This window comes from Ovis aries, chromosome 2 (genome assembly GCF_016772045.2).
Source record: "Ovis aries strain OAR_USU_Benz2616 breed Rambouillet chromosome 2, ARS-UI_Ramb_v3.0, whole genome shotgun sequence".
NCBI lineage: Eukaryota > Metazoa > Chordata > Mammalia > Artiodactyla > Bovidae > Ovis > Ovis aries.
This window is the reverse complement of record NC_056055.1, coordinates 199,491,605-199,513,790: the sequence shown is the minus strand read 5'-3', so window position 1 is coordinate 199,513,790 and position 22,186 is coordinate 199,491,605. Positions and strand designations below refer to the sequence as shown.

The 22,186-nt window shown below is 40.6% G+C and overlaps 1 protein-coding gene across 7 annotated transcripts in view; it reads left to right on the top strand.

Moving 5' to 3' along the window:
• ANKRD44 (ankyrin repeat domain 44) overlaps nucleotides 1-22,186 on the top strand; it is a 313,666-nt gene that overhangs the window by 112,260 nt on the left and 179,220 nt on the right. For all 7 annotated transcript variants that reach the window (XM_027965056.2, XM_027965055.2, XM_042244028.2 and 4 more), the window contains exon 2: nucleotides 12,244-12,327. In XM_027965056.2, coding sequence (XP_027820857.1) covers nucleotides 12,244-12,327 — 84 coding nt within the window. The remainder of the gene's footprint in view (nucleotides 1-12,243; nucleotides 12,328-22,186) is intronic.

The window sequence follows — 22,186 nt, the reverse complement described above, 5'->3', positions numbered from 1 at the left end:
TAGGAGCCCAGTGCACTTCAGTCTACCTCGTCTCCCAGGCTCCAGCTGTGTAAGCCTGTTCCCCGTCCATGCTTAGTCTTCCGCTCATGCTCTTCTGAGGTAGGAGCACTCCCTCCCCTTTTCATCCATCTCTGCCTGTTTAAATCCTTTCCAACCTGTATTTCAAAGGCCACATCTTTCAGGAAGCCAAATGCGACCTCTCCCCCTTCTTCATGTACTTCTCCTATGGTATCTACCTTACATTCAAGTTGTATTCTTCCCTTTCCACCTTGGTAATTTCATCAAGGAAGAAACTGGCGTATCTCAGTGTCAGGATTTGTTACCCTTGGTACATTTCTTAACGTTTAATCATTCTTTGTTGAATTGAATGTAATTATTATCTGAAATGTACCAGATTAATTTTTTTTTTCAGATTAATTTTTTTTTAATTTCATTCATTTCTTGTTGGTGGGGTGCTGTGCAGAGAAACAAAGGAAATATGAAGAGAGTTAGTATCCCAACAAGGAAATACGATATGATTCTTCATTTGTGCAAAAGTTCCCATTTTATATTATCTAATGTTTTCCAGTCTCTTGGACTCTTTTCTTCCTGCTATCTTATCATTTCCCTTTGATATCTGTCACGGAATGCCCTTGCTATGACATCGGATGGGGAAAGTGGAAAGATGCTTCCTGGAAGACTACCCTGACAGGGTCCCTATTTGATTTGCATTCCTTGTAACCTTCCTGGTTTCATGGGCAGCAGGGGACCCTCCAGGCATCTCGGGCAGAGACTAGTGGAGGTCCAGGTCAATGCTCTGCCCTGGATTTGAACAGCCACGGCCAGGAAGGTGACTCCATTTTGCACGTCTCCATAATCTCCCATCTGGCTCCGTGTGGAGAAGTAGTGAGAGTTTCACTGCTGTCTTCCTTTCCAAGGAATTCTGTGTAATTCAAAGAAAAAGAACTACAAAAAGGAAGGAGAGATTTAAAAGGAAATTCCTGTGGACTTTGGAAAGACTTAACTGGGCAAAAGGTGACTTTTGAGAGAATTCAGGTTCTAACAAATTAGACAAACCCGATTTGGAATTTGCCTGAGCCATGAATAACTTTAGGTTATTGAGTTGAATAATTTTATGTGATTGAGTTAATTCATTATATCTCATAATGTGGTCATTCTACCCTCCTCCAAATATAACAAGAAATTGCCGCCTTCCTGCTGAATGCCTTTTATTTCTCCACATTGATTTTGTTTTTAAAGGATGATTGAATTGGTTTATTTAGCTTCCAATTGCTAATAATTCTCAAGTTATAATTACTCTAGATCACAAGAGAATATTACTGTAATTTATGTTCTGTCATATTTTTTCTTTAATAATACTATTTTATCACCGCCCTTATTATGATAAGGAATGTATATATCAGATATTAGTAAAATAGTTGTGCTTGTACAATGCATCCTAAAACTGAGAACCACTTTCTGTATCTGAACAAAGAAATTACACTGAATACACTTTCTACCCTAGAAAATAATCTTCTGGCCATATATATGTTTTTCCTCCACAAAGATCACTGAAATAGCTTTCATTTCAGTGATTAACATTTTAAAAGCACTGGTTGTATTTAAAACCACATAAATTCAATATGCTATAAGATATAGTTATACAAAGAATGTTAACAAAACTAAGATAGGAAATAAAACCTCTATAGAAATTTCTCAAAACAGGAAACTGTTGTAGAAGTATATTGTTATTCTTTCTGTTTCACCAAAATTACATTGGTTTAAATATGCTGCATACGCTAACCTCTTGGATCTATTGTGCTCTTACTTAAAATAACTTTCTTTAAATGTTAACTCCTGAACACTGTTTAATTAACTTAGCTAAAGTTGAGATTTGATCTCAAGCCATTTCAAACTAGACAGAGTGAAGAAAGATGTGGGTAATTGGCAGCAGATCCCAATACAAATATGGCATTTGGCAAAGTATGTCTGTGTTGTTTTGCTTTGCTTTTCTCTTTATGGTTGTGGCCTATTTTTGAAATGCTATGATTTAAATTCAGTGCTCAAGTGACAAGTCTGACAAAACAGAACTTATTTCCATGGAGGTTCTGTTGGGGTGGAGATGGAAGTGTTCCAGGAACTAAAGGGAGTAACCTCGATTTCACCTGGAAGCAGGAGTGTGTTGGGGGCAAGAGATTTGGGCTATATATAAAGAAGAGAGGAACATTGCCAAGATGTGGAGCCAAATTTGCATCCAGGAATAGAGCAACATCAAAGAAGTAAAAACAGAATCTGTCGTTTCCACTGTTTCCCTGTAAGCTGTAACTGGGGAGCCCAAGATACATGGAGATGGGAAAGCTCTCCCCTGGGATGCCCGGATTGCCGTGATAGTGTTCTAACTGGGTTCTCTTAACTCCTTCTTCTCCTTGAACGCCCACCCACAATGTGGCCAGATTAACTGCAAAGACTGTGCCGTTTTCTTGCTCAAGACCTTCAGTTCCTGTTTGCTCAGAAGATTAGGTTAAAACTCCTTCTGCTGGCATTGTGCTCCCTCAACTCTGTTGCTTTTTCTAACCTCATTGTCTACAGTTCTCCAGCATGAAAGATGTACTCTCCACAGTCTCCACAGTCTCATTCAAAATCTAGCTTACACCTCCCTTCTCATTCTTTCTCAGAATTCAGGTTTGAGATTGTTCCTATTTGTTTTCTAACTTTTGGCAAGATTGTTTCATTGTTAGTCATTGTGTTGGGAGTACTGTATCTAGAAATATATACACATATATAGTCATTATATGGTGTATATACACACACATATAGAGAAATGCTATGATATTTTCCCTTAGTGAGTTGTAAAGTTGTAATATTTCTCCATAGAAAGTTCATTGAAATTGAGGCTGAATCACTGGTTCTTATATCATCGGACTTTATTTTCACCACTAGACATGAAACCATTTAGCTCAGATTGGGACTGGAACCCTCATGGCTGGGACTCGAACCCAGCCAAAACCCTGCTAATGAGTGGGAGGATTATTCCAACTGTTTTTGGGAAAGTGAAAGTGAAGTTGCTCAGTCGTGTCCGACTCTTTGTGACCCTATGGACTGTAGCCTACCACGCTCCTCTGTCCATGGGATTTTCCAGGCAAGAGTACTGGGGTGGGTTGCCATTTCCTTCTCCAGGGGATCTTCCCGACCTAGGGATTGAACCCGGGTCTCCCGCATTGTAGGCAGATGCTTTACCATCTGAGCCTCCAGGGAAGTCTTATATATAATATATTTATTTTATATTTATTGTATTAATATGACATGTGAGAGAGAAAGTACTGAACTGAGAGAATCTGAAAAACTAAATTCTAGTCTCAACTTTGCCACTAACAGGCAAATCACTTGACCCCCTTCACAGCTCCAAACAGGGAATTAATCTCCTTTATGACCATTAGGAAAATATAAAGGAAAGTGAAACCATGTTTGTTTATAATAACCTTAAACAGTAAAGGTTCATGTCCCATCCAGAAGACATAAATATGGGGCACAGCTGGATGAGTCAAGAGAGATGATGTATTATTCAGGTGAGTCGCTGTTATTTTGGTTTTATAGATTAGACCTCTGAGTACAGTGAGTCTGTGCAGCAGTTTTGAGGTTGCCCAGGATAACAAAGGCCAAATCAGACTCAGTGTGGTTCTTTCTCCCTTTCCTATAAATAAATACTTTTTTCCCCAGTATGAAGGGTCCCTCTGCTTTGCTGGTGGTCTTAAGTGGATTATAATCCTAACTTGATTTATTTGCTCTGTAATTTTTAAGGAAATCTCCCTGAATCCCATGCACTTGTCTGTGAAAGTTTTTGAGCTTATTACCTCAAAAATCAAGACGAATCACTATTTTTTATTGAGCATTGGCCTTGTACAGGAGATATGGCATATGTTATGTCATTTCTTAAACGTATCTTATAAAATGGCTCAGTTGAGTTCAGTTGCTCAGTCACGTCCGACTCTTTACGACCCATGGGCTGTAGCTCACCAGGCTTCCGTTGTCCATCACCAACTCCCAGAGCTTGCTCAAACTCATGTCCATCCAGTCGGTGATGCCATGCAACCATCTCATCCTTCGTCAACCTCTTCTCCTCCTGCCTTCAGTCTTTCCCAGCATCAGGGTCTTTTCCACTGTTGGTTCTTCACATCAGGTGGCCAAAGGATTGGAGCTTCAACTTCAGCATCAGTCCTTCCAATGAATATTCAGGACTGATTTCCTTTAGGATGGACTGGTTGGCTCTCCTTGCAGTCCAAGAGACTCTCAAGAGTCTTCTCCAACACCATAGTTCAAAAACATCAGTTCTTTGGCGCTCAGCTTTCTTTATGGTTCAACTCTTAACACCAATACATGACTACTGGAAAAACCATAGCTTTGACTAGATGGACCTTTGTTGACAAAGTAATGTCTCTGCTTTTTAATATGCGTCTAGGTTGGTCATAGCTTTTCTTCCAAGGAGTAAGCATCTTTTAATTTCATGGCTGCAGTCACCATCTGCAGTGATCTTGGAGCCCAAGAAAATAAAGTGTGTCACTCTTTCCATTGTTTCCCCATTTATTTGCCATGAAGTGATGGGACCAGATGCCATGATCTTAGTTTTTTAAATGTTGAGTTTTAAGCCAGCTTTTTCCCTGTCCTTGTTTACTTTTATCAAGAGGCTCTTTAGTTGTTCTTCGCTTTCTGCCATAAGGGTGGTGTCATCTGCATATCTGAGGTTATTGATATTTCTTGCAGCAATCTTGATTCCAGCTTGTATTTCATCCAGCCCAGTGTTTCTCATGATGTACTCTGCATATAAGTTAAATAAGCAGGGTGACAATATACAGCCTTGACGTACTCCTTTACCTGTTTGGAACCAGTCTGTTGTTCCATGTCCAGTTCTAACTGTTGCTTCTGGACCTGCATACAGATTTCTCAGGAGGCAGGTAAGGTGGTCTGGTATTCCCATCTCTTTAAGAATTTTCCACAGTTTGTTGTGATCCACACAGTTGAAGGCTTTGGTGTAGTCCACGAAGCAGAAATGGATGTTTTTCTGGAACTCTGTCGCTTTTTCTATGATCCAACGGATGTTGGCAATTTGATCTCTTGTTCCTCTACCTTTTCTAAATCCAGCTTGAACATCTGGAAGTTCTCGGTTTGTGTACTATTGGAGCCTTGCTTGTGGTTTCCTCATCTATAAAACAGAGTCATCATCATCACATGACCCTGTATTATAGATGAGGAAACCATGGCTAAGATTTAGCTCAAAGTCTCTCTGATACCATACATGAGTTTCCCTCCTGTGGCAGAAGAGAGAGAGATCTCAGGTCTGTAAAAATCAACATTGCTTCCAGATTTCAAGCTTACGGTTACCGTTGTTTCATCATTTCCTTTTACCTGACCTTTTGTAAGTATCTAGTAGCAAAGTTGGCATGCTTGGGTTTCATTTTTCCTCCAGCCAGCGCTCCTCTGGTGAAGGTGCTAATAAGCACTCTTAAAGAGCAGAGAGATCTCTCTTTAAGGAGGATCTCAAGAAAGGAAGGTGAGGCAAAGGAAATGAATGTTCCAGAAACTGAATAACTGGTCCTTGAATAATTCTATCATAGTCAATGCCTATGTGTCATAATCATTTTGGAAAAGGATGGATAAATTAATTTTTCCATTTTCTGATTAACTGTAGTTCTTCTTTCACAAGTGTAAAGTTAATAAATCTCTACAATAGAGTATTACTGATACTTTGAGTTTTATGCTTTTTTCTGTTTTTAATAAAAAATTGGAAATATTATAGACACTTTGTGGCAGTTTGTAGGAGACATTTTCAGTCATGTAGTCTTGCATTAAAAATGTTTATGAGGACTCAGTGTATTTTGTACAGTTCTTAAGGGAAACAGATCATCATTTTGCTTTTACGATCATCATTGTCTTTCTGTGATGGAGTGAACTTCTCCCCAAATAAGGAGTGATCTATATTCAAGAATCACTCAATGGCACTCTGTCAGCAGATCATGCAGCAGGCAGGACCCACATGAATAGAGCTAACAAGTTCTGTCCATTAAATCTAGTGACTCGAGCAAATTTTTATTATCCTTTTGTAAAAATGCAAGCACTGCCTCACACAAAAACCAGTTGTTACCTAATGAAGTGTTTCAGCATGTTCATATAAGTTGATGGTTTCACATGGTCAGATTATTGCTATATCAGCTATTAGCTACTAATAACATGCTCCCATCCTGCTTTAATGACATACTGTACTCAGAATACTTAAGTGTGGACAGATGTTTAGGAATATCATTTTTCCCTCTTGGCTGTTGATTGATTCCCAAAACTCACTCTTGATTAGAATGCAAGATGTTTTCATTTAGACTTGGAATCTTTACTTATTCAGCCTAATCAGAAAAAGACAAACAGCACGCCAACAACTTGGAATGTAATGCTGAGCATCTTCTTGGACTTCCTACCATGGGCTATATTTTCAGATGCTCAGCGACAGCCTCTATCACTCTGCTTATCTTCCAAAGCCAACATATTAGAAAAGAATATGCAGCTCTGACAAAGCGAAATGCACTATACAGTGGTTTTAGCTAAAATCAAACTGTTAGTTTCAATAGAAGATTTTGGAGAGTGCTAACCAATGGGGATCTGTCATTGCAAGACAGGACGGAGTGGATCCTTTAAGTCAACTGTGCTTTCCTCATAGTTGAACTTTATTCCTAAGCCAGTGGCATATCTGATACCACTAGCAGCACTTTTAAAAAGTGCAGTTGAGGAAATAATTGGATTTTGTACGTGAAGAAAATAATTCTTTAACACCTGGGTTTTAAATAGCTTTATTCTTCCTAAAAACCTGGACCCTCAGGGATCAATAGGAAAGTTTAAAAAATTTTTGTTTTGGGGTATAATGCAGGTTGTATTTACTTTTTTCTAAGAATTCTCCCAGAAGCTTGAATCCTTTCATGTCTTGAATAAAACGGATCCTCCAGCTACCTTAATGACACAACTTGAATATTTACTCTTACCTCCCAGGTAACAAATTACCTTCTTGCTCCCCCTAGTGGAATTGTTACTCTACTTCACAGTTTGAGAATACTGTTAGTACGTTTTTTGATTTAGCGTCTTCTATTTGGGAATTGGATATTTTCCTCATTTGTTCTCAAAGACAGAATAAAATAGAAAAATACTGTAGTGGGTGGTCTGATAGGGATGTGGGTAGTGAAAGTGAAAGTGGCTTTTTGCGGATAAATGTTTAGTTCTAATGTCAGCAATGGCCACATTGCTCATAATGGTTGCCAAATTCAAGGGGCTTCTGCTCTGCTCTTCTGTCTTAGAGGGGTCAAATGTCATCAGGCTGGCAGACAGTCACCTCTAGAAGGCAGCTGTTCACACTTCTGGCAAGTGTGAACAGCCCTACCAGTTCACTCTTCTACCAGTAGAGTGCTGGTAGTTGGTGGTATTGAAAGACAAGGAAAGGTATCATCTGAATATTGACCCCCACTTGTGCCATTGGTTAAGCAAGCCCAGGAAGTATCCTTCTGAATCTACATGAGGGACTGTGCCAGTATCCACAGCACATGGAAATCGTTTCCAATCTACAGCTGCTAAACATGCTAAAACAATTCTGGTAACTGAAGCTGCAAATCTCTCTTTAAGAATTTAAATTTCTTTAGGGATTGATAACCAGTGGTTTCATGACATCAGAATCTTTCTCTTTTTCCTGCCACTATTTGTTTTTCACAGCTCTGACCCTTGTTAAAAATGTATTTATTCAAATTTGCACACAAAGCACTTGTATTTTGTATATGCTAGCATTGAAATGGGTGAAAATTCTAAAAAAAATTCTTGTTCATGCCAAGGCTTGGGACTCTGTTCTTTTGCATGGAAGGCCCTATCAAGGTCAAGGCAAAAGATACAGTGATTTCCAAATAAATAGTCAACAGAGTATAAGTACTTGGTATTTATGAACAAGAGTACTGTAATTAGAATAGTCACTCTTTTTTAAAGTCATGTAATAGAGACAGAATTTAGATGTATCTTTTCCCAAATATTTATTCTCAAGGCAAGTGTTTGCCTCAGTTCAGTTCAGTTCAGTCGCTCATTCGTGTCCAACTCTTTGCGACCCCATGAATTGCAGCACGCCAGGCCTCCCTGTCCATCACCAACTCCCGGAGTTTACTCAAACTCATGTCCATTGAGTCCGTGATGTCGTCCAGCCATCTCATCCTCTGTCATCTCCTCCTCCTGCCCCCAATCCCTCCCAACATCAGGGTCTTTTCCAATGAGTCAACTCTTCACGTGAGGTGGCCAAAGTATTGGAGTTTCAGCTTTAGCATCATTCCTTCCAAGGAACACCCAGGACTGATTTCCTTTAGGATGGGCTGGTTGGATCTCCTTGCAGTCCAAGGGACTCTCAAGAGTCTTCTCCAACACCACAGTTCAAAAGCATCAATTCTTCGGCCCTCAGCTTTCTTCACAGTCCAACTCTCACATCCCTACATGACCGTAGCCTTGACTAGACAGACCTTTGTTGGCAAAGTAATGTCTCTGCTTTTTAATATGCTAGGGAAACATAAAACAGTAGGATCCAATTAAAATTCCAACAAAAGGGAATGTCAAAGTGTTATATGGGTATGTTTTATTCGGAAGTGTAGAGAAAAAAAGAAATGCCTGTACTGCTTTTTGTGTTTTTTTTTTTTAGAGAAGTACCACTAGCTCAAGAGTTATAGAAATTTAGTTCAAGAACTTCATCCGTGCAAACACATGGCAAAGCATGTGTGTAAAGATCTGATTTGGAATTTCATAGTGCCTGGATTCACAGTTGTGAAAACAATGATGTCACAGTGGCCACACAGCCCAGCTGGGGCAGAAATGTCCAGTTAGCAAGACTTTGGAGAACTGGCACTTTTCTATTCCACAGGGAGTGGGAGGGATTTGTGTGTCCATCAGCATGTATCTCTGTGCATACAGACGTGAATGTAGATGCAGATGAGTACATACATGGGCAAAATGTAGCCATGTATATGTGGGTTTATTCATGTATACATGTGACTGAGAGAGTTACAATTGTCAGCTTCTTCCCAATGGATACTAGGAATTCTGAGCATTGACAATACTCCCCAAAGCAGCTTTTAGCAGATTGAGACTGGGAGGCATTGAGGAAGTATGCATACTATTTTCTGCTGGGAATTCTCTGCATTGATGATAACCTTCCAGTGGGTCTCAGGGACTGGGCCTGGAAGTGTTTGGAAAGCTCCACACACCACTCCCTGCTGAGGGCTGTGCTGGCATCCTTGTCTGGCAGCTTTGCAGGGTGGCTCTCCTTGGGTACATTCCAGCCATAGCTTGGAACCCTTGCCTTTCTTGAGTGGTGTGAGGACTGAATATCTGTGTGCATTCTTTCACTCAAGAGTGAAGAGAAGCTTTGCTTATCTAGCTGGGTTTCCTTAAAGTGACTTACCAGTGGTGCATTAAACTGGGGTGGATTTGTTTCTCAGAATCTTAACTTCTCAACTGTTGACTGATCACTGTTGACTCAACACTAAAATCTCATCTGCCTCTGCTTGTCATCCCTCGGTTATTGGGGTTTGGTATTTGCTTTCTCTTAAGGTTCAAAAGGGCAGAAAAATATGCACAAGCATTTGGCAATAGGCACAGCAGATAGAGAATTATGAAGTAGATATGCCAGAGTCAGATATTTTTGTTGAAATTCTGACTTTATATGACTGTCTGTTTTACTTGAAATATGGTCCTTGCCATGAGGCAGGGTGTCTGGAGACGTGGCAGGTAGTCAGCAAGTGTAGGGAAGCAACTTATTATCTTGGGCAGAGTGCCAGCTCACACCAACTGGTCAAACGTGCATTCTTTTCAAGACTTCTTTCCTGCTACTTAATTGTTAGTAATTTGAGGAACTATCTTTGAATCAGATACCTTGGCGAGAAGATAGGATTAAGAGAATATTTGGGACCAAAAAGAGATATACATCTGTCTACTTGCTGGAAACTTTGATGGCTGAGGGAAAACTGTGGACAAATTCCTGACAGGTGGTAATGCTTATCTGCAATTTAATATATTTTTTTTGCCACGCACTGCATCATGAGATATCTTAGTTTTCCTACCAGGGATTGAACCTGTGTCCCCTGTATTGGGAGCACAGAGTCTTAACCTTTGGGCCACCAGGGAAGTCCCTAACATTTTTAAAAATATAATGTTTCCTTAAATCTTACCATGTTCTACTGACAATACTTATATTAGTCCCCTCAAATAACAAGGAACATCATTAAAATGTGTAAGAAAGGCAACAGGAAGTTAAAAAATAGAAAAGAAAGTTTGTAGGGAAAGTCAGGACTTGGAATTTCATATAGATTACAGAGAGGTTGAGGCAGATAATTCTAACCGTGTCACTTTAGGTCAGTGCTCACAGTTCCCAATAACTAAGTGTATGATTATTAGAAGTCTGGGTTCTCTGACCCCAGCCCAGAATCCCCAGGGAAAGGGTCTGGGAATATTGTTTTAGTAAGCATCTTAGGTGATACTTATGATCAGACAAGTCTGGGAAACTGCCACCATCCAATTGCCTGCTAGGACTAAAGTATTTCCAAAACTTATAAGTAAATATATGTGTGTTGTGTGTGCATGTGTGTTATTACCAAGGTTTTAAACTTTGGAAAAAAAATTGTCAAATACTCCATATTGACATCATAAATATTTCTTAGTGAAAACATCTGTTATTTGGATAGGGTTGTATGGCTTCCCATGTGGTGCTAGTGGTAAAGAACCCACCTGCCAATGCAGGAGACGTAAGAGACCTAGATTCCTTCCCTGCATCAGGAAGGATCCCCTGGAGAGGGGTATGGCTACCCACTCCAGTATTCTTCCCTGGAGAATCCCATGGACAGAGGAGCCTGGTGGGCTACAGTCCATGGAGTCCCAAAGAGTCAGACACGACTGAAGTGAATTAGCACGCAGCATGTGGGGTTATAGAAGGTTTTCCTATATACTATCTCAGTTGTTCCTAAAACCAACCCTCTGATGGGTTGGACAACAAAGATCATGTTTGGCCCCAGATTACGCACAGGAAATGGGCTCAACATGTAACTGGCAAGCGGCAGAACTGGCTTTGAACCGGATCCTTCACCAGGTGGGGAGCCCAACACCAACCCCAGAGCCCACCCCTTTTGCTCTTTTCTCCCACACCCTGGTCACCAGGTTGATGGCAGCATTTCTAACATATCAGGTTCTTTGCATATCCACACCTTTCTACACTGATTCCCTGGCTACCATATCCTTCCTCCTCTTTGCAAACTCAAAGGCATTCATGAAGGTGCCTTCCATGAAGCTTTTCTGGACACTTTTCTCACCCTACCACCCAAGCAGAGCCAGTTTTTCTTTCAGCTGGCTTTCCATCAAGTTTATAAATCCTTCTACCACATGTTGGGCTTGTTTAATCTGGGTGAGTTCAATGATGCATGTTCAGTAAGGCCTCTTTCTTCCTCCCCACCCCACTGTTATACCACTTACTTTGAATAGATGGGAAAGTGAAGTGAAGTGAAGTCACTCAGTCGTGTCCAACTCTTTGTGATCCCATGGACTGTAGTCCACCAGGCTCCTCTGTCCATGGGATTTTCTGGGCAAGAATACTGGAGTGGGTTGCCATTTCCTTCTCCAGGAGATCTTCCTGACTCAGGGATTGAACCCAGGTCTCTTGCATTGTAGATAGACACTTTAAGTAATCACCTCTAAAACACTCAGTGCTCATTGGCTAAGCTATGGGAAGTGTTAGGGGAATGGTTTAAAGGCTTTTCCAAACTTTGACAAAAAACAAGTGTTCAGGAGGCCAGAAACATGGCCACTGACATCCTCTAGGAACAGAATCGTTTAAAAGGTCCAAGGAGCATTGTCTAATGAGAAGCTGGGGAATGGCAGGGGACCCTATGCACAAAAACACAGATTTGGTAGTTTGCTTGATAGGTAATTTAAGGACCATCCAAGGACATTTTCAACTAGTGGTGATTTTCGTGTTACACTCATAGCCCCAGATTAGATGTGACTGTCTGTCATGGCTTTCAAATCATATTATAGTTATTTCTTGATGCAAATAACTCCCCTGCTGGACTTCGAGCAAGGGTGGACCCAGGCCATGTTCATCTTTGTCTGCCAATTGATAATTGTTGAATAAACTTTTGGGGAATAGATCTTCTAGCCATCTGCATCTGAGTGCAGTCCAGTTATTTAATTACAGTTCTAATTCCAGTTCTCCTGTGTTTACAGCCACCACTGGTCCAAGCAATCTTCAGCGGTGATCCAGAGGAGATACGGATGCTCATCCACAAAACAGAAGATGTGAATGCTCTGGTAGGAGATGCTCTGGCTTTGCCTCCCCAGACCCTCTTCACCTTTTCTGTGCCATGGACCTTTTCGGTGTCTGGTGAAAGCCCTGGCCCACTTCTCAGAATTCTGTTTTGAAATGCTCTAAATAAAATATATAGGATTCAAATGGAAATCAATTATTTTGAAATATAGTTATTGAATCAAAATTTTCATATAATAATATATGTGTTTATCAACACATTTAAATGGTAAGATACAGTAGGAGATCTAATAATGGCCATAATTTAAAAATAATGGTGAGCCTGATCAATATTTTGTGTTATCTGCCACCACTGTAACGTGGCATGAATGTGCCTGTGATTTCTGCCAACACTAAGGTTTGCTGCCTGCATTCATAATGTGAAGAAATGGGAAGTTTCAGTTAGAAGTCAGTGAAAATAGAGATAGAAACTTTGTTCTAGAGAACCCATGCCTTACAAACAGGAGTTGACAAACTATGGTTTGTCACCTGTTTTTGTACAAGCTACTGGCTAGGAATGGTTTAATTTTTTAAATGGCTGAAAAAAGAATGAAAAAAAAAGAATATTTTGTGACTTAGGAAAATTGTATGAAGTTCAAATTTTGATATCTACAAATTAAGTTTGTTTGGAACACGGGAAGGACAGCTTTCCTACTGCAGGAGCAGAGTTGAGCAGCTGTGACAGAGACAGTATGTGGCCTACCCCAGATATTTATTCTCCGGCCCTCTGGAGGGAAAATTTGCTGCCCTCTGCACTAGAGGGTCCATGAACCCGGAATGAGTGGATGAACTTGGCATCCTGTGTGTACCCTGAAGTCGTACGTAATGTGTGCATGCACTTGTGGACAATTTGTGTAATGAAAGGGTCAAGGCATTTCATCAAACTCTTAAAAGGGTTCATGATCCCCTAAAGATTAAGAACCACTGAATCTGGAAGTTCTTGACATAAACCTGCACTGAGGAAAGGTGAAAAGAGTTAGTCAATAATTTATCCTTTTAATAGTTTCCTAGACCTAGATTGAACAAGCAATTATGTATAGTACATGCTACTAATTCTCTTAATATAATGCAATTACCTACATGCTCCAGTCTGTCAGGGAGAGGAGTTCTCTTTGAAGTCCCAAGTGTTCAGGAGAAACAACAGACTCAGACACATCTACGGTACAAGAAGAGCTTTGCCACTGGGAAATGCATTCTGTCTGAGGTTGCATCTCTGTCCGCTCCGCCACATGTTTTATTCAGAAGGCGAGTCATCACTGCCACCCATTGTTTAGTGGCAATGTAGGTTGCTGTGGCTTTTTGAAAAAGCTCTTGGCAGTTTCTCCCCAACTGGCACTGACAACAGCAGAGCAATGTGGTGTGACATTTTAGCCAGGTAAGCACAGATGTGGTCAGGGCCAGACTACTTGAGAAGGCAACTGGGCATTTGTCTAGGGCCCATGGGGCCCTATACTTCTGAGAGGAGGCGAGGCAAGCAAGCTGATCATCTGTGTTCTGACACCACCAGAATTCATCCAGCCTGTTCTGTGTTGTGGGCCCCACCCAGGCCAGCCCAAGGCAAGGTTACTATCTTCCCTGATAATCATCAACAAGCAGGACTTTTGCAGTCCTGTGTACCAAGAAAGAGTGTACTGTCCTCTGAAAGCCTTTAATTTTTCCTTAGGAAAGTGACAAACAGCTGCTAGCTGGTAAAGATTAGGGGAGGTTAACTGCTATAACACACAGATGGCTCAAACATAAGAGGTGTTTAGTTCTCTTATGAGCAGATTAGAGCGGTGGTTCTTTTCTACATAGAGTCCCAGGTATCAGCATGTAGCTTCTAAGGTCATTCAAGGGGTGTGTCAACAGTCCAACAAGAAGGGAAAAAAAGAATGTGGAGGCAAAGCCTGGGAAGATTTTATGGGACAGCTTGGCTGTGGCATAATCACTTCTACTCACATCCCACTGCCCAGAACTCATCCCATGCCACAGCTAACTACAGAAGAGGTTGGGAAGTTAGTGTAACTGTGTCCCCAAAGTGTCAGAGAACAGTGACTTTGGTGAACAAGTTGCTGTCTTGGCTATACCAATTTCTGGTTTTAGGTAATTCAAGTGATACCCCTTAGTCATCTGTGTAGTGTGTTGTTAATTTGACAGTTAATTACTGAGTCTGGATCCTATGTAAGGTGCTGGGGATACAGCAGTTGAAAAGATAGCTCTTTCCCTCGTGAGCTTACAGTGTGGCAGAGAAGGCAACAAGTGAGAAATCATACTATGTCGTATTTCTGAAATGGAAAAGCTGGGACACTGTTTAGGGGCCTGTGTGAATCATGAGGGACTAAGGAAGTGAGGTATACACTGAGGCTGCTGCGGGAAGTGCTTTGTCGTTGCTGTTGGATGTGTGGCAGCGGTTGGATGTGACAGCAGAGAAGGGTGGATAAGGAGAGAGGAAGGAATGAGTGTGAGTGGCTAAATGAGTGGACAGCAAGCCTAAGAGGAGCCTGAGTTCTTAGGTTGGTCGTGTGGCTCCTCTGGGTCCACAGACCCTTTCCTCCACTCGTACCTCTTACAGCCTCCCTCTTCACATCCCCCTTTCCCTTCCTCAGGTGAGTATAAGGATCATTTGCTCCTCTACTCTGTTATCAAGTATGTTGCTGACACTGAGCTGTCCTCTTCAGTGGTTTTCCTTGGTCGGCATTCCTTCGGGATCAGTCACAGTGACTGCTGGCGGTGGATTAGACAGTTTAGGGGAAGTGATCGTTAACAAAGGGCATAGGGAGATGGAAGATAAATCTGGATTAGAAATCTAAGCCCAAAGATTGATTTTAGGATAGAAGAGTGGCTGCTCCCAGACATTTCAGTGTCAAGGAGGGGAGGTAAATCAGGGAAGCACCTCTTGCTAGCAAGAAGACAGTTTTTGTCTTTCTTCCCTTCTCATCCTTTGCTTTTCTCTCTTTATCCCTATTTAGTCACTTAATTTTTCTTTTCTGCTCTGGGCTCTGACTTTTTTGCTTTCTTTTTTCTTCTTCATCTTTCTGTGCCTTTTGATGGGTTGCCTGTTCTTTGGTATAAATACGCTTTGATTAACTGATCCAGATAGAAGAAGAGTCTCATTCAGCTTTGCCTCTTTGTGTTTTTCCAGACTTTATTTCCCAGTACCAATATGCATCAACCAAATGGAATTACTCAGCCTGCTGGCATTTATTCTTTCCTCACTTGTCCACTGTTTTGATCCCACCTGTCCTTTCAGGCCTTCTATTGATCCTTCCTCTGTTAAGTTGGCCTAATTTTCAACTTCCTTTCTGCTGCTTTCTCTTCCACCTCCCAAATCCCTTAGCTCTTTGTACCTCACTGATCACTTTACTTGAGTTATTTATGTCTGTGTTTTACTTTTGAGAAACTATGTGTTTGATGACATGACTGCTATGTCACTCATTCTCATTTGCTCACTGGCCCGGTCCAGTCCTTGCAACACATGTTGAGTGAATGACTAAACCTCTTTTATTACTTATGTTGAGCCAATTTGTGGTTGCCTATTTTAATTTTTAAAAACTTACTATTTTTTACTTTTGGCTGTGCTGGGTCTGCATTGCTGCAGGGCTACTCACTGATTTCGGTGTGCGATTTTCTCATTGCAGCAGCTTCTCTTGTTGCATAGCATGGGCTCTAGAGCACAGGCTCAATAGCTGTGGCTCACAGGCTTAGTTGTCTCATGGCATGTGGTATCTTCTTGAATCATGGGTCAAACCCATGTCTCTTGCGTTGGAAGGCTAATTCTTTACCACTGAGCCACCAGGGAAGTCTGTCGATTTTTCACCAAGGACAGTGGTGGCCAGATAGTTCTGGGCAAGTAGCCAGATTGTTCTGGCTTAGTTAGTTTCCCTCCATTCTCAGTTTTAAGATTAAAAATTCTCTTCCTAAGATTGAAAATTCATAGATGGATTTGAGGAGCCATGGAACAATCAGGAAGGGTCATCAGAATCTCTTTGTGGTTTCCCTGGTTGCTGGCATGCCAGAGCCTGGAAATGTGGGAAGATAGTTATATGTTCTGAGAGATCCATTAAAGTTGACCCATATGTGGCTGATAATAGAAAGATTTAGAAGCTTCTCTCCAACTAGTTAAATTGAGGTAGAGCATCTGAAGCCTAAATGAATGTAGAGATTCTGAAAACCAAAATTTGAACTCAATAAAGGCATTTTTGGGATTATGCTATGACAACATGACATCAGCAGACCATTTACTGCATACCACACTGAAATAATGACAGAGACAAACTGGGGCTTGTCAATGGCAAATGGTAAAGACAGGGAGGGAACCATGCCCAGTGAGGAATGGTGATGTTTTAGACTTGGGAAAGATGAGAGAAATATCTGAAATAGTCCAAGCACTGTCAAATTAAACTGGAGCTCTTCTTACATGTCACATCATTGTAAGCTGCAAAAAATAAGATTTCAGGCCAAAATAAAAGAAAGAACTTCATAGAGCTGTCTAAAGACATAATGAGTTGACTTAACAAATAATAAACTCTTTGAAAGACCACTGGACTAGAGGTTCTAGAGGTGACCAGTAGTAGTAACATACATGGCCCCACTTTCCTGTTTTGTGTCCTTGGCCAGTATTGCTAATGGTTCATGACCTTTTTTCCCCTCTCAGTCTTAAAGACTCGCATTTCTTCTCGGGACAGCACTGTTAAATTTAAATTGGCCTGTAAATTAAAATCTTCTTTCCATGCCTGGGCTCGGCAATGTTTACAGCCTCTTAAAACTGTGAAAGACTACAATTCTAAGATTTGTAAGTCCCACATGATAGCAAATCCCTGGAGTTTCTTTCTTTTTAAAACTAGCAGTAACAGATATGAATATACACACATATAAAATCTTTTCATACTAAGTAAAATTTGCAAATAGTTCCTTAGTATCAACTAATTGCCAGTGTGTATTCAATTTTACTTTGTTATAATAGTTTTTAAAATGCCCTTTTACGGTTGGGTTGTCCCTGGGTTGATTATTTTAATGCATCTATTTTATACAAAAAATAAATGATTTTGCCAAGCAATTAATGTTTATCATTTGCCATAATAGGGGATCTGGCCTAGGTGTTGGGTTGGCCAAAAAGTTCATTTAGGTTTTTCTGTAAGATCTTACAAAACCCTGAGCAAACGTTTTGGCCAACCCAGTATATTGGTGCATTTTGCTTACTGTCTTCACTTCCAGGGTAGGAAGGGATGACGAGTGCATCTACTAGAATAAATCTTGTGATGAAAGCTAACATTATGTTGGCAAAGTACTTGTAGTGAAAAAAAGGGGAGGAAGCATTAAAGCTGTGAATCTTGACTATGGGCATTAATTCAGGGGATGGTGACCTGCCAATCTCAAGATCCAAGTGATAAAAAGAAACTGCATCAATATTATATGATGAGAGGATTTTTTTCAATAAATGAGACAAATTGTCAATAATAAATTTATAATTTGTTCTCATGTGTGTGTTACCATACCTACAAAAAATACCATACATAGTTACAAAAACATTTTTCTTATGATTAGAACTTTCAAGATAGACTTTCTTAGCAACTTTCAAATGTGCAATACAGTATTTTTAACTAAGGTTACTATGCTGTACATTACATCCCCATGACCTATTTACTTTATAACTGGACATTTGCACTGTTTCTTTTAAACATAGAATAGTATTTTGAATCCATCCAGAAGGATGTAATCTGACTCTACCTAAAGAATTTTGAGTGATAAATTTAACAGCCTTTTTAAACTTCTCTCAGCTTCTATCATGTCATGAGAACATGGCAAATACAAACTATATAGCACAGGGTTTAAGCTTCTAGACTTCTGTGTATTTTCCTTCACCTACAGATATCTTGATTTTTTTCTCTTTTTTAAATAAGGAATTTTATATGGGGATAAAGACATGAGTTGTTTTGTTAGCTTTAGAGACCCTCTAAATTAGACCTAAATCAGGAACTGCTGGGAGTAAGGAGGCTACAGGCAAGGGTCAGGGGACAGCCCCTAGAGCACAGACCCATAAATACAGAGGCGTACTGTCACTGTGGGTGATGACCCGCTCAGCTCTCGCTGAATGTTTCTGCACAAGAATACAGGCTCGGTGTGGCCCAGACTTAAGTTTTTAAGAGAAAATACAGGAAATCTCTAAATTGTTCAAGGCTTATTCCAAAAAAATGATCCAACATCTTTCAGGCCAAAGAAAACACATCTGTGGGCCAAATCCACCTTGCAGGCCACCGTTTTGTTAACTGTGGATCAGCAAATATTTGGAAGTTAAGGTTTCTCTGGCCACCTGATCTGGAAATCCAAAGCATAGTCCTGAAGCAGATGACCCAGGGTTCTGGGGAGAGCAGTGACCCAAGTTCTGCAAGTGTGAACAGCCCTTCTGGCTCCCTCGCTGGTGGGTAGACTGCAGGCCCCTTCACAGCTCTGGGACGGGTGTTTTTGTCCTGAGGGTAGGTGCTCACCTCTCAGCATATGCCTGGCAGTACTGTCACATTCCCCGCTCCTTGTTGGACCACTGCCCAGGATGTGGGGCTGTGGTTTGGAAGCCATGACCTATGTCCTGTAGAGAATGATTCATGAACTCCAGAGGGCTCTGAGCAGGCTGCAGTGATGTGCCTTCCCAGCCCTTTACGATGTGTGAAGGCAGGTCTGGTTAGCATCATTCTTAATTGTCCTCTGGGGGATGCTCAGTGCGTCCTTCTCCTCCTGCCCTCATTCTTTCCCAGCGTCTGGGTCTTTTGTAATGATTCGGCTCTTCACATCATGTGGCCAAAGGATTGGAGCTTCAACTTCACCATCAGTCCTTCCAATGAATATTCAGGGTTGATTTCCTTTAGGATTGACTGATTTGGTCTCCTTGCAGTCCAAGAGACTCTCAAGAGTCTTCTCCAGCACCACAGTTCAAAAGCATCAATTCTTCAGCGCTCAGCCCTGTTTACGGTCCAACTGTAACATCTGTACATGACTACTGGAAAAACCATAGCTTTGACTATATGAACTCTGTCAGCAAAGTAATGTCTCTGCTTTTTAATATGCTGTCTAGGTTTGTCATAGCTTTCCTTCCAAGGAGCAAGCATCTTTTAAATACATGGCTGCAGTCACTGTCCAAGGTGATTTTGGAGCCCAAGAAAATAAAATCTCCCACTGCTTCCACTTTTACCCCATCTGTTTTCCATGAAGTGATTGAATTGGATGCCATGATCTTAGTTTTCTTCATGTTGAGTTTTAAGCCAGCTTTTTCACTCTTCTCTTTCACTTTCATCAAGAGGCTCTTTAGTTCCTCTTCGCTTTCTGCCATAAAGGTGGTGTCATCTGCATATCTGAGGCTATTCATTTTTCTCCCGGCAGTCTTGATTCCAGCTTGTGCTTCTTCCAGCCCAGCATTTCACATGATGTACTCTGCATATAAGTTAAATAAGCAGGGTGACAATATATAGCCTTGATGTACTCCTTTCCTGATTTGGAACCAGTCCGTTGCTCCATGTTTGGTTCTAACTGTTGTTTCTTGACCTGCATACAGGTTTCTCAGGAGGCAGGTAAGACAGGTAGATGTTTTTCTGGAATTCCCTTGCTTTCTATATGATCCAACAAATGGTGGCAATTTGATCTTTGGTTCCTCTGCCTTTTCTAAAACCAGCTTGTACATCTGGAAGTTCTCAGTTCATGTACTGTTGAAGCCTGGCTTGGAGAATTTTGAGCATATCCTTAATAGCATGTGAAATGAACACACTTATTTGTACATCCTTTGGCACTGTCTTGCTTTGGGATTGGAATGAGAACTGACGTTTTCCAGCCCTGTGGCCACTGCTGAGTTTTCCTGGCCTACTGAGCACAGTACTTTAATAGCATCATCTTTTAGGATATGAACTAGATCAGCTGGAATTCCATTGCCTCCACTAGCTTTGTTCATAGTGATGCTTCCTAAGGGCCACTTGACTTTGCACTCTAAGATGTCTGGCTCTAGATGAGTGATCACACCATCATGGTTATCTGGGTCATTAAGATGTTTATTGTGTAGTACTTCTAGATGGCAATACCATATAATTTCATGTCTTTTAAGTTATATTTATGAACATTTCATATCATAAGATACAGAAAAATAATTTTTGTAGTTTCAATTAGAATAAAAAGTGAAAGTTTCAAGGTACTTTTGGGCTTCTTTATGTTCTAATTCCTTCTATAATGAGAATATAGTTATAATCATAAAAAAATTTAAAGCTCTTTTGAAAAGAGATAACTCATTTAAAATGAATTGAGCAGAGGGAACCATATATTCAGATTATTCTTAAAAGATATGCTCAAATTAAAAGGGTATAACATATATTTTAGATGAATTCACTGTACCAGCTCTTATTTTTACCAAGGATATATTCCTTTTGGTTTCAAATGTTAACTAACCATATAATTATGATAGCCAGAGGACTTTCCAATTGTAGTTTTATAGACATAATATTATGTAACTGATTTTAAAAGAAGAAATGCAAAGAGCTTAAATGTATATTATATAATTAGGATGGAAGCCTGGGAGATGGATGGGATTTTTCCCCAGGAGGTTGCATAGGTGGTTCTAATCAAGTCAATTGCCAACTTCCTTCTTGAACACTTGTTCATGGCAGTCAGTCTAGGGCAGTTGTGGATTTGTTGCTGTGTACTTTCTGAAGTCATCCTGAGTGTAGTACAGTATACCTTCTGCTTTAGCCCGCTTCCTAAACTCCTTCCTGGCTTTCCTACCTTCCGTATGCCCCTAATCAGAATTTTTGATATAACACCTTCACAGCAAACTGTTTTGTATGTTCCTGCTTGATATACTTTATTTATTGGTGAAGTGAAGTGAAAATCACTCAGTCATGTCTGACTCTTTGTGATCCCATGGACCATATCCTGCCAGGCTCCTCTGTTCATGGAATTCTCCAGGCAAGAATACTGGAGTAGGTAGCCGTTCCCTTCTCCAGGGGATCTTCCCAACCCAGAGATCAAACCCAGGTCACTTGCATTGCAGGCGGATTCTTTACCATCCCCGTAATCCATATCAAGGGGCTTCCCCAGTGGCTCAGTGGTAAAAAATCTGCCTGCAACATAGGAGACACCAGTTTGATCCCTGGTTTGGGAAGATCCCCCTGGAGAAGGAAATGGCAACCCACTCCACTATTCTTGCTTGGGAAATCCCATGGACAGAGAAGCCTGGGGGGGCTACAGTCCATGGGATTGCAAAGAGTTGGACATGACTGAGCAACTAAGCATAACAATGATGAATCCCTATCAGCCACACTAAAATGCAACTATGGTTAGGGAAAAGAGTACTGGGTTCAGGTCCGAGGCAGAAGTCTTGGGTTCCGTGTGTTGTTGAGCCAGTTAATCCACTCTGGCTCAGTTCCCTGTCTATTAAATGAGTTTGATAACAAACTTCTTATCAGATTTTGGTTGGAGAGATGAAATGACATATATATATACACACATATGTATATGTTAGGATTAGATTTGGCCGCATTAGAGAGAAAACCAATAAAAGGAAAATGGTAACTTGTAGTAAATAAAAGCTTATTTTACTAAAATGTCGTGATTTTGAATAAAATAGAAGTTTATTCATTTCCAATGTGCAAGTTCAGAGATAGGCTACCCAAGACTAGCGTAGTACAGGCATAGCTCAGAGATATCGCGGGTTTGGTTTCCTACCACTACAATAATGAGAGTATCACAGTAAAGCAAGTCACATGAAATTTTTGATTCCTAGTGCATATAAAACTTATGTTTACATTGTACTGTGGTCTGTAAAGTGTGCAATAGCATTATGTCTAAAAAGCAATGTACATACCTTAATAATGCATTGTGTTAGTTGCTCAGTCGTGTCCAACTCTTTGTAAC